The 12,614-nt window shown below is 41.2% G+C and overlaps 1 protein-coding gene across 1 annotated transcript in view; it reads left to right on the top strand.

Annotated features, from left to right (window-relative positions):
* LOC140741041 (myosin light chain kinase, smooth muscle-like) overlaps window positions 1-12,614 on the top strand; it is a 72,072-nt gene that overhangs the window by 18,060 nt on the left and 41,398 nt on the right. Inside the window, exons 2-5 of the mRNA XM_073070699.1 lie at window positions 5,254-5,370; window positions 6,186-6,338; window positions 8,324-8,527; window positions 12,427-12,465. Coding sequence (XP_072926800.1) covers window positions 5,254-5,370; window positions 6,186-6,338; window positions 8,324-8,527; window positions 12,427-12,465 — 513 coding nt within the window. The remainder of the gene's footprint in view (window positions 1-5,253; window positions 5,371-6,185; window positions 6,339-8,323; window positions 8,528-12,426; window positions 12,466-12,614) is intronic.

Below are 12,614 nucleotides of genomic sequence, written 5' to 3'. Positions count from 1 at the left end.
ACACTAACAGTTCATGCGTAAACACAGAATTTCCCTGGGCAAGTGCCAGCAATCTGTGATTCCCTACATTAGTGGCAGAATCATCAAAGTCAGGAGCGTTCTGATGGCTAGTTGCCGGTGTTTCTATGACTATGCTTTCTACTTGTGTTCCTTGCGATGTTTGGAGTGAGTAAGTGAAGTCGTGGAAATTTCCAATACCTGCAAAAGGCAATCCAGTCTCCTAAACTGCTCCAGCTTCCTCATTGAAATTCTAGCTCCAAAATGATGAAAGTTTTGAACCACACTGCCTAAGTATGATTTCAGGACTTTTTACGGTTTGACATGGATGGATGGGGTATGGTCCAGGTTCAGGTTGATGGGACTAGGTAGATTATTGGTTTGGCATGGACTAGTTGGGGTGAAGGGCCTGTTCCCGTGCTGAATGACTCTATGACAGACAAATAAAATTCGGATTTCTAGATGTGACAATTGGCTGATGCAATAGCACAGTCAAAGCATCATGAGTTAACTGTGGAATGAGAATTTTTCAATTCCCTTTCAGCTGGTCTATTTGATCTTGAACATGTTTACATGTCACAAGAAGGAGCAGGCCACTCGGCCCTTCCAGCCTGCTCCACCATTTGTTAAGTTGACAGCTGCTTTTCTAACTCACTGCCATTTTCTTGCACTATTTCCATATCTTTTGCCCTCAGTGCCTAAAAATTTATCAATCTATGTTATGAATTCTGAGCCTCCAGAGCTCTCTGCGGTAGAGAATTCTAAGTATTCAGCCAACTCTGAAGAATTTTCTCCCCTCTCTGTCCTAAATGGCTCATTCCTGTCAAGTGTTTTGGATGGTCCAATGACATCCTGTCTCAGACTTAAAAACTTCAGCGAATGCAGTTCCACGCTACTCAATCAGTCCTCCTTCAGCAAAGCTGCCATCCTGGGAACCATAGCACTCTCTTTACAGCAGGAACCTTGGTTAAGTAAGGAGACAAAATCAACATCATACACCAGGTGCAGTCTCACCAAGGACATATAGAACTAAAATAAGACTTACTTACTCTTGTATTCAAATCTTCTAATTAAAATTAATATACCATTCATACTATTAATCACTTAGTGCTTTGGTATGTGCACAAGCATGCTTGGTCTCTTTCAGCATCATCATGATCAAATCACTCACAATTTTATAAATACTTTGAATTGGCTGTTTGGATTGAGAACTGGCTTGTCCATAGAAGACAGAGGTTAGTGGTCTGTGGAGGTCTGTGATCAGTGGTGTTCTGCAGGGATCTGTACTGGGACCTCTGCAGTTTATGATGTATATAAATGACCTGGATGAAAGTGTAGATGGGTGGGTTAGTAAGTTTGCAGATGTTGTGGATACCATGGATGACTGACAAAAAATAGAACAGGATGTAGATCAGTTGCAGATATGGACGGAAAAATGGAAGATAAAGTTTAACCCAACCAAATGTGAAGTGTTGTATTTTGGTAGGTCAAATGTAAAGAGACGGTACACTGTTCAAGGCCAGACACTGAACAGTGTGGATGAGCACAGGGATCTTGGGGTCCAAGTTCATAGCTCCTGGAAAGTGACTACACAGATTGTTAGGGTGGTGAAAAGGCATGTGGCATGCTTGCCTTTATTAATTGAGGCTTTGAATTCAAAAGTCAGTAAGCTATGATGGAAATCATAAATGCGAGAAAGTCTGCAGATGCTGGAATTCCCCCACACACACAATACTGGAGGAACTCAGCAGGTCAGGCAGCATCTGTGGGAATGAATAAACAGTCGAGGTTTTGGGCCGAGACCCTTCTTCAGGACTGGGAAGGAAGGGGGAAGATGCCAGAATAAAAAGGTTGGGGGAGGGGGAAGGAGACTAACTAGAAGGAGACAGGTGAAGCCAGATGGGTGGAAAGGTAAAGGGCTGGAGAGGAAGGAATCTGATAGGAGAGGCGAGTGGACCATAGAAGGAAGGGGAGGAGGAGGGTCTCAGGAGGAAGTACTAGGCAGATGACAAGAGGTAAAAGGTCAGAGTAAGGAATGGAGGAAAGGGGGAGAATTTTTTTACTGGAAGGAGTTGCTCCTCAAACTCTGAGGGTGGCCTAATCTTGACATAAGAGGAGGCCATAGACCAACACTTCAGAATGTGAGTGGGAATTAAAATGTTTGGCCACCAGGAAGTCCTACTTGTGGCAGGTGGTGCAGAGGTGTTCAACAAAATGCCCCCTCTAATTTACAATGAGTCTCACCAATGAAGAGGAGTCTGCGTCGGGAGCACCAGACACAATAGTTAACCCCAGCAGATTCACAGGTGAAGTATTGTCTCACCTGGAAGGACTGCCTGGGGCCCTGAATGGAGGTGAATGGGCAGATGTTGCAGCTTTATAAAACTCTAATTAGGCTACATGCTGCATTTGGAGTATTGTACACAGTTCTGGGCACCCCACTATGGGAAGAGTGTTGAAGCTCTGGAGAGGGTACCAATGATGCTTACAAGGATGCTGCCTGGATTTGAAGGCATATACTCTAATGAGAGGTTGGACAAATGTGGGTTGTTTTCTCTGGAGTGGCAGAGGCTTGGGGAGATCTGAGAAAGGTTTATAAGATCATGAGAGGTATAGATAGAGTAGACAGACAGTATCTTTTTCCCAGGGTTGAAATGTCTAATACCAGAGGGTATGCATTTAAGGTAGGAGGGGGTAATTTCAGGGGAGATGTGAGGGGCAAATGTTATCAAATAGAGAGAGGTGGGTGTCTGTAAAGCGCTGCTTGGGGTGCTGTAGAGGCAGATACATCAGAGACTTTGAAGAGACATTTAGATAGGCATATGGACGTGAGGAAAATGGAAGGATATTGACATTGTGTAGGTAGAAGAGATTAGTTTATTTGGTTTTTTGATCACTAATTTAATTGGCTTGGCACAACATTGTGGGCTGAATGGTCTGTCCTGTGCTATACTGTTCTACGTTCTATGTACTTCATTTTTCTATGATACAGTATGTGGGTAGCACCACTTGTATTCCGATTCTATCCCATCTGTACACTCAGCCTCTTTACATCGGCCTTTGTGCTCATAATTTCACCCAATGTAGAGTTCGTTGTCAGCAAACATGGAAATAAGATAACACATACAAAATTCTGGAGGAACTCAGCAGGCCAGGCAGCATCTATGGAAAAGATTGCAGTCGACGTTTTGGGCTGAGACCCTACAGCAGCTGTCTTTTTTCTCCAGTCCTGCTGAAGGGTCTTGGACTGAAACATCGACCATACTCTTTTCCATAGATCTGCCTGGCTTGCGGAGTTCCTCCAGTATTTTGTGTGTGTCCCTATATTGCACCACTATTCAAAGCCTGCCCACCCAAGAGCCATCTGATATACCCAGTCTTTGTCCCTGTTTGATAACGTAATGTTCATCAGCTTCCTGTGTGGGACTTTATTGAATGCCTTATGAAAATCCAAACAAATCTCATCCACTGGTTTCCCTTGTCTGTTCTACCTGTCACAGCCTAAACAAAAATACTGTGGCTTATTAGTCAAACATGATTTTTCCTTTCATAAATGCATGTTCTCTCTGCTTAGTACCATTATCATCTCCTTAATTCTGTTGCCACTGACATTGTGATAATGTGTTATCAATTCATTGTTGTCTCTCCCCTTCCATTCTTAAATGGTGGGCTCTCATTTCCTTCCCTGTAACCCACAGGAACAGTTCCAGAATCTTTATAACTTTAGAAGATGGTAACCAGAGGATTCGCTGTCTTTATCACTGGCTCTTGAACCAGTGAATACAAGATAACTTCAATCAACTTCACTTGCCCCATCACTGAACTGTTCCCACAACCTATGGACTCATTTTCAAGGACTCTTCATCTCATGTTCTCAATAGTTATTGCTTATTTATTTATTATTATTATTATTGCTTTTTTTTCTTTCTTTTTGTATTTGCACAGTTTGTTTTCTTGGCACATTGTCCTGTTGGGTGCAGACTTTCATTGATTCTATTATGGCTCTGTATTTTCTGTATATACCCACAAGAAAATGGTTGTATGTAGTGACATATATGTACCTTCAAATAAATTTACTTTGAACCTCTTCCAAAACTCTGAGATGTAATTATTGGCATTCAAGTTCTGCAAATCACAAGGATTTATTGGCCTTGGGATAAGGCTAGCTTCTCGTGTAATATTTTTTGATTAATAAATAGTTCCTTCAGTTACCCATTTTCACAAGAGCGTACATCCTCTAATATTTCTGCCAGGTTTTGTGTATTTTCTTCCATAGAGACAGGCAAAAAGTGTTTACTTAATTCCTTGCTATTTCCATATTGACCAATTAGACAGTGTGCAGCCTCTGTTTATAAGTACCTGTGCATTAGATATCTCGTACGTTACTTGGGTGTTTTGGGACTGTTTCTGTGATGATAGATTTTTGTAAGGTATGGGGAGAATAAGGAATTCAGGTGATGTAAGGTTAGCAAAATGTGACTATGTCATGTGATTGAATGCCACAAGATGAAACCTCCTAAGAATAAATCCAGCCAGTGTTGGCAACTGATTTCACACTGCCACATGCTCTCCTACCTTTTGGTACATGACTATCCTCACCCAATCATTTTGTCCACAATTAAACTTCAATTGTTCCTGTTTCTTCATTTCGGTCACTTCATGTATACATTTGGAATTCTTATAATGGTAAACATTATAATGTTTATAAATATTAACTTATGTACAATGTGTGTATAAAAAAATGGCTTTCAATGAAATTATTGGCAACAGTAATTCAGAAGGTAGGTTATCATCACACTATTACAGCTTGGGGCATCAGAGTTCAGTCTGCCATCCTCTGTAAGGAGTTTGAATGGTCTCTCTGTGGAATGTGTGTGTTTCCTCCCACAGTTCAAAGACATACCAGTTAGCAGGTTAATTGGTCGTTGTAAATTTCCCCGTGATTAGGCTTGGGTTAAATGGGTGGGTTGATGGCAGTGTGGCTCAGTGGGTCAGATAGGCCTGTTCCTCGTTGTGTCTCTAAATAAAATTAAATGTTACCCTTCATCATGGGACAAGTGTCTTCCGTATTGATGGGTTGAAGTTTCCACTCTCCACTACTACTATCTTTTGGATTCTAAAAGGAAAGACCTAACAACATCAATAGGCCTCACTGATGATCTCAGTCAGTTCCAGGAACCCTGGTGCAAAGTTCCATTTTAGTTTTGTATGACTGGTTTTGTGTACCTTTACTGACTGACCCTTATGTGCTTGCAGAGCGTCCTGTTTTCACAAAGCTCCTGACAGATGTCACTGCAGATGAAAGCAGCACCATTTTACTGTGGGGCACAGTTGCTGGAAAGAGTCCAATTACCATCTCCTGGTTTGTAAATGGTGAGGTTGATCCCTGGTTAAATAAGTGTTGAAAAACTCAATTGCAATGCTTATTTTAGAGACTGGCTATAAGCACTCAAGGCTGTAGTGACCAGGAGTCACAAGGGTCATTAGTTAATGTAAAAGGACAGCCTCGGTTTGAATGCTGAACCCATGAAATGGCTTCAATCAGAATGTTTGCATATTAAATGCCTGAATTGGTGATTGGCTGATAACCCATAACTTCTTTGTAAATGGTTGAATTCCCTCACTCCTTCTATGACTGCACTCTCCTATTTTGCCTAAGGAATAATTACCTAATTTTCTTTAATTAATATTTTGAGATGTGGGTATCACTGTGAAGGACAATATTTATTGGCCTACCCTACTCTTGATGAGACATTGGTGAGCAGCAGCATTGTGGACCTTAGTAGGTCATTATGGTTTGGTTTGGTGTTGCTTTATTATTGTCACACGTACCAAGATACACATCAAATCATTACACAGTGCATTCAGCTGGAATAAGCTCGAATACCAATGTAAAATAATGCTGACTACCTCCAAAGGAATGGAGTGGGGAAAGGAATGGAGCTAATGTCACATTAAGGTCACAAGTACCAGTCACAGATTTGGTGGCATTGCAAATGCAGCCACTCAGTTTGAGAACAGCCCCACACTGTTGTTTTCCTACAAACATAGTAAGCAGTAAATTTCCAATTCTTCTCATATTTGAACATTGATAAGCTATATTAATTTTAAATGGTATTGTCAGTGAACTGCATGTTACATAATACTCCAATAGACATTATTTCTGATGGCTTTCTGGTTTGTTTCAGGTAAAGCTGCAAAATTTGGCCAAGCTTCGTTCAACAATGGTGTTGCCCAATGGGTGATTGAGGACTGTTTGCCTGAAGATGCAGGCACGTACATGTGTGTTGCAGAAAATGCCTTGGGAAAAGCTTCAAGCAGTGCAACAGTAACAATTCGAGGTGATTGAAGAATGTGGATGTGCTTATTCCAATGATCGATGTTAAGTGAATGATAGGGAATTATAAGCCATACAGGCTATCTCTGGGTAATGAATGGGTTTTGCTTTTACAGACGTCCTTAAGTCAACTTTGTCTGTAAGTTACAAAATTCACAGAAGTCACTTGATATAGTAACCATACACAGTATTGTAATGAATGTGAGCTAAAAAAAAACACAAAAGGCTGATAGGAAAGAACAATTTTGCTAAAGATGGAGAGTTCTGCCATTCTCAGGAATGAGTATGTGTGTTGGACTTTTGAATTTTAATAATACTATGGGAGCTTGTTGGTACGTTGGGGTGTCCATAAATTGGACATACGCAATCTAGAGAGGAACTGTAACCTAATCTTTGTGACTGTGGTTGAGAAGTAAAATAAAATTTGACCACTAGCTGTTCCAGTTTATCAATGTTCAACTCTTTTTCAATAATCTGAACTGTTCAACATTTAATATTAGAGCATACTTGGTCCATTAAATCTGTGTGCTTTAGTCTTACATAACACTCATTCTCATTCTTGTAACTCAACATAATCCCCATTTGATACAATATTGTGCAACTTTGACCCAGTTGAGCCTCAAACTCAGCTTGTTTTCCAATTGCTCACCCTTACGAGCTGTGGCTTGTCTATGTTCATACCACACTCCATATGTGTTTCTTAGTCTCCCATCTCAGTCTAAATGCTCAAATCTCAGCCTTAAATCTGTCATGTGTATTGTGTGTCATCTAAAACCATTTTTATTCGTCACACCTTCGACTGGTCTTCTACAGCAACTATAATAAATTCTCATTGTGCTTAACCTCTCCTGGACCACCTCTATTGCCTGCAGGAGACACGTATCTGGTATCTTCTGTCTGTATTGTATTTTGTGTTGCACAGTTTTATTATGGGTTACAATAATTTGTTACATGGGTTTGGGTGTGGTAGAATTAAATGAGTATATTCACGTATTTGCCCTTTGTGTTGTTAGTTTTAGTTAGAGACTTAGTAAGGACTTGGATATTTTTTGTTGACTATTAATATTGCTCATTTCATTAAAACTGCTAATTTCGCTAATACACTAGTTTCATTCGTTTTTACCACTATTTTAATCATTTGTCTCTGTCACTTGTTTGATACTGACTTGCTGCTGCCTTATTTCATTCAGTTTCTCTTTCTGAACAGATGGAGCACAAAAAAAAGCTCAGCAATCCTCTAATCGCCGTATGTGTGATCCTCATAAATGCATAGCCGGTTCATCAATGCAGACAGTAATCTACAGTAAACCAAAATAGCATACAATAATAAGACCATAAGACCGTGAGACACTGGAGCAAAATTAGGCCATTCAGCCCATCAAGTCTGCTCTGCTATTTCACCATAGCTGATCCTGGATCCCATCAAACCCACACACCTGCCCTCTCATCATGTCCCTTGATGTTCCGACCAATCAGGAATCTATCAACTTCTGCCTTAAATATACCCATGGATGGCCTCCACCACAGTCTGTGGCAGAGAATTCCACAAATTCACCGCTCTTTGGTGAAAAAAAATCCTCCTTATCTCTGTTCTAAAAGGCTGCCCCTCAATTTTGAAGCTGTGCTGTCTCGTTCTGGATACCCCCACCTCCACTTTCACCTTATCAAGTCTTTCAACATTTGGTAGATTTCAATGAAATCCACCCCCCCTCCACATTCTTCTAAATTCCAGTGAGTACAGGCCCAAAGCTGCCAAACCCTCCTCATATGTTAACCCCTTCATTCCCAAAATCAATCTCTTGAACCTCCTCTGGACTCTCTCCAATGACAATACATCCTTTCTGTGATAAGGGGCCCAAAACTGTTAACAGCCATTCACAAAGGAGGTGGTGTAGTGGCTTTAGATAGGGAAAGCCTAGTATATTCTCTTTGCTTAGGGTTGTAAGAACAGATTGAGATGATAACTAAAATATGTCCTTTGCTTAATAGACTTTGAAACTCTTCAGCGTTCAAAGCATTTGCCCAAACAGATGAGAAGTACAGATGGTGATGGAGGGCTTGGTGAGACCCGTTCAGAACACGGAACAAAAAGTTACAGTTTGCAGTCCCAGGATGAACCAAGTCAATTTTCAACTGATCTTTTGTGTCCAGATGATGTGAATCAAAATACTAGGAACAGAAGCTTTCCTAAAGGTAATGATTAATATTTGATCTACTTTAGTTCAGCTGTACTTTCGAATACACCTACAATTAAAACCAGCCAGAGATACCTCTTCACTTCTTCCGCCCTTGAATTATTTATTTATTTTCCAACGTTATATTCATTTTGTATGCTTTGTATAAGTGCGGACACTTTAGCCAAAGAATCCTTTTGCTGAATGGGTGCTGTGCAGTTGAGAGTGGGCTTATTTCTGAGAAGAGGATCTTTGGTCAGATTTCTCTGTTAGTTTCTGAGAGGGAATTCAACTCCAACTGTACAGTAGGATTTTTGTTGGCGCCTTTTTATTGGTGAGAATCTACCCACTCTCCTTCTGTAAATGACCTCAAAATAGTGTCTTACCCAAACCTTGACTCCATTAGAGTGTTCAACCTTACTGAACTGAAACGGGACGATGGGTGTCTGGACTAGTTTGCCCCAGGCAGCTCTGGTCAGCGTCACACCAAACTTCCCAGCTTTGTGGTTTTTCCTATTTGATCTTTCACTTTGCTGCACTAAATTCAAAGATATTTTGATCCCAGCCAGGATTCTTTCCTAGAAGAGTCAATGGTTTGTGAAATCCTTTCTTGACTGCTGTGCAAATCTATTGATGCTAATCAGTCTTGCAAATGACTGTTGGTACTTGCTTTGCATGTGTGCCAGGGAGTTCAGACGTTGGGTTCTTCTTCCACAACACCAGGTAAAATTGCTGGCTTATGTTCAAACCAACCAGTCTGCAATCTCCATATCAACAACTCAAGTGCCCTTGAAGGCAAAATCTTATTGAAGCTTAGAGATACTAGCTTGTGTTGCTCATTTCAAATTTCTTGGTGTCAGTCACAAGCAACACTCACAAAATGTTGGAGGAACCCAGCTGGTCAGGCAGCACGTATGGAAATAAATAAGCAGTCGATGTTTTGGGCCGAGACCAAAATGTCGACTGTTTATTCATTTCCATAGATGCTGCCTAACCTGTTGAGTTCCTCCAGATTTTGCATGTGTTGCTCTGGACTTCCAGCATCTGCAGATTCTTCATGTTTATGTTGTGGTATCAGTCCTTCTATAATGTCAAATTCCTAAAGTAAAAAGACCTGCAATACACCGTGCTGTCAGACAAAGAAAGCTAGATTCTCATTTCAAGTCAAGAAATGCTGTAATCTGCAGCAAGAAAACAAATTGCTTGAAGAACTAAGCAGGTGAACAGTATCTGCAGAGAAAAAGATGTTTCAGGTCAAGATTCTGCATTGGGACTCAGAACATTGAGGGAAGGTAGCTGGTAAAAGTGTTAGGAGGGAGGACAGAGGCAGGCTGGTAGATGATGGGTAGAGGGAGACAGGAGGGGGCGTTTAGAGATGGGGGCTGCTGGGTGATAGGTTGAAATGGATAAGAAAAAGAAAAGCAATGGGCACTTGGAACCAGGTAAGGGAGAGGAGAGGGAGGGTAGGCCAGAGGAAAAGAAGCCCAGCTGGATAGGTACGTGCAGTGCTGAGCAGTAGGAAATAAGAAAGGAGTGTAAATGCAGAGCAAACCTCATCAGACTGACAGGTCTAGGAAAGTGACACTGGCTGTGGGTTACCTGAAACTGAAAAATTCAATATTCATACCATTGAGATATAGGCTACTCAAGTGGAGTATGAGGTGTTGTTATTCTACTTTGTCTTTAGCCTCATGGTGGAGGTGAAGAATGCCAAAGACAGACTGGTTAAGGTGAGAGTGGGAAGGGGAGTTGAAGTGACATACAACTGGAAGCTCAAGATACCAGTTGCAGACAGAGCACAGGTTCTCAGCAAAATGGTTGCTTACTCCAGCTGATTCAAGCAGGCTTCAATCATGCCGACTCCCAAGAAGAATGTGGTAACTTGCCTTAATGACTATTGTCCAGTAGTACTTACATCCACTGTGATGAGGAGCTTCAAGAGGCTGGTCATGAAGCATATCAACTCCTGCCCAAGGAGTGAATTGGAGCTGCTCCAATTTGCCTACCATAATGACAAGGTCAAAGTTCAAAGTAAATGTATTATCAAAATACATATATGTCACCATATACATCCCTGAGATTCATTTTCTAGTGGGCATTCTCAACAAATTCGTAGAATAATGACCATAACAGTATCAATAAAAGGTCACACCAACTTGAGTGTTGGTGTGCAAAAGACAACAAGCTGTGCAAATACAAAAAGAAATAAATAGCAATAATAATAAATACACAATAAATAATGAGAACATGAGATGAAGAGTCCGTTGGTTGTAGGAACATTTTAATGATGGGGCAGGTGAAGTTATTCCCTTTGGTTCAACAGCCTGATGGTTGAGGGGTAATAACTGTTCCTGAACCTGGTGGTGAGAGTCCTGAGGCTCCTGTACCTTTTACCTGATGACATCAGCAAGTAAAGAGTATGTCTTGGGTGGTTGGGGTCCCTGATAATGGATGCTGCTTTCCTGCAACAGTATTTCATGTAGATGTGCTCAATGGTGGGGAGGGGTTTATCTGTGATGGACTGGTCCATATCCACTACATTTTGTAAGATTTTCCATTCAAGGGCATTGGTGTTTCCATACCAGGTCAAAAGCAGGTGCTATTTCATTGGCTCTTCACTCAGCTCTGGAACACCTGGACAATGAAGATGCATACACTCAGCATTCAACACAATCATCCCCTCAAAACCCCTCCTGAAGTTCCAAAAGCTTGGCCTCAATGCCTCCTTGTGCAACTGGATCCTCAACTTTCTCACTTGCTGATCCCACTACGGATTGGCAACAACATCTGCTCCACAATCACCACGGCACATTTGAACCACAAAACTGCTTCCCATGACTACTGTATGTTTCCCTAGTTCATTATGAGTGCAAGATGGTGATGTGAAAGGAAGGTTCATATTTCAGGATGGATTGTAGTTGGTGTAAAACAGCATTCAAGGAAGAATTGAATTGTCTTGTGTTTCAACCAAACAAAGCCACTAAAGCAAAATACAGTGTCATTTATTCTACTGCTCTTCCTGCAACTTCTTCAAAAGTCATGTCTGGATTCAGAACTAATGTCTCTTTTCAGATTCACACTTGACCTTATGACTCTATGACTTAAAAAAGACAGTCAGGCAATTTATTTGTATTTATTTTATTTATTTATTTAGAGAATACATCCTGGAGTAGACCCTTCCGGCCTTTCGAGCCATGCTGCCCCAGCAACGCCCAATTTAATCCTAGCCTAATCATGGGACAATTTACAATGACCAATTAAACTACTAAGTGGTACGTCTTTGGATTGTGGAAGGAAACTGGCCTTCCATGGGGAGTATGTACAGTTTCTATGCAGATGACATCAGAATTGAACTCTGAACTCCAATGCCCCAAGCTGTAATAGCATCACGCTAACCGCTACGCTGCCGTGGCACCCCATTGATTTACATGGAAAGGCAAAGAACAGCGAAGCCAGTAAAATTTGCATGCAGACTGATGATGGTGGGGAGTTTACTAAAAGAGACCTGCGACCTTGTGCTGAAGCAGAATTCAATCAAACATGGTGACCTACATTTCCAAATCAATAATGTGTTCTGGTGCTGTTGCCATACACTCGGGCACTGTGAACCCAGACACAAGGCAAATCATACATCCACTAAACGCTGCAAACACTGGACATAAGGGAAGGAGAGAACAGATTGAATAGTTATACCCCTGGAAGAAATGAAAGGGAACCTCTTCAGAGTTTGAAAGATATAACTCCAGTTGTGTTACAAAAATATATTCAAGAGTCAGATTCCATAACAGGGATTGAGCCACCGGTATCTGCACAGAATGATTGCTTGATTACCTGAGGGTTGCATTGGTATTTCTTCATAGTCATTTATCAGCATGCATCCTTCATTCACCTCTTTAACACCTCATTTTCTTTTTACAGATTTATCCCCTTTGAAGAGGAAGCCGTCTTCAAAATCAGGTGATTCTTCTTGTTTACAGCTCAGTTAGAGACGGTAGTTGTGTTTGTCATTGGAGTCTAGCTGCACTGCTAGCCCAGAAGGGCCAAATGGATAAATGTAGGGAGTTGCAGATTTGGCTAAGCCTGATCCTGAGCTGGTAGGTGGAGTG

Source organism: Hemitrygon akajei, chromosome 18 (assembly GCF_048418815.1).
Source record: "Hemitrygon akajei chromosome 18, sHemAka1.3, whole genome shotgun sequence".
In the NCBI taxonomy this organism is placed as follows: Eukaryota; Metazoa; Chordata; class Chondrichthyes; order Myliobatiformes; family Dasyatidae; genus Hemitrygon; species Hemitrygon akajei.
Note: the sequence above shows the minus strand (reverse complement) of the source record. Positions and strands in the feature narration are given on the sequence as shown.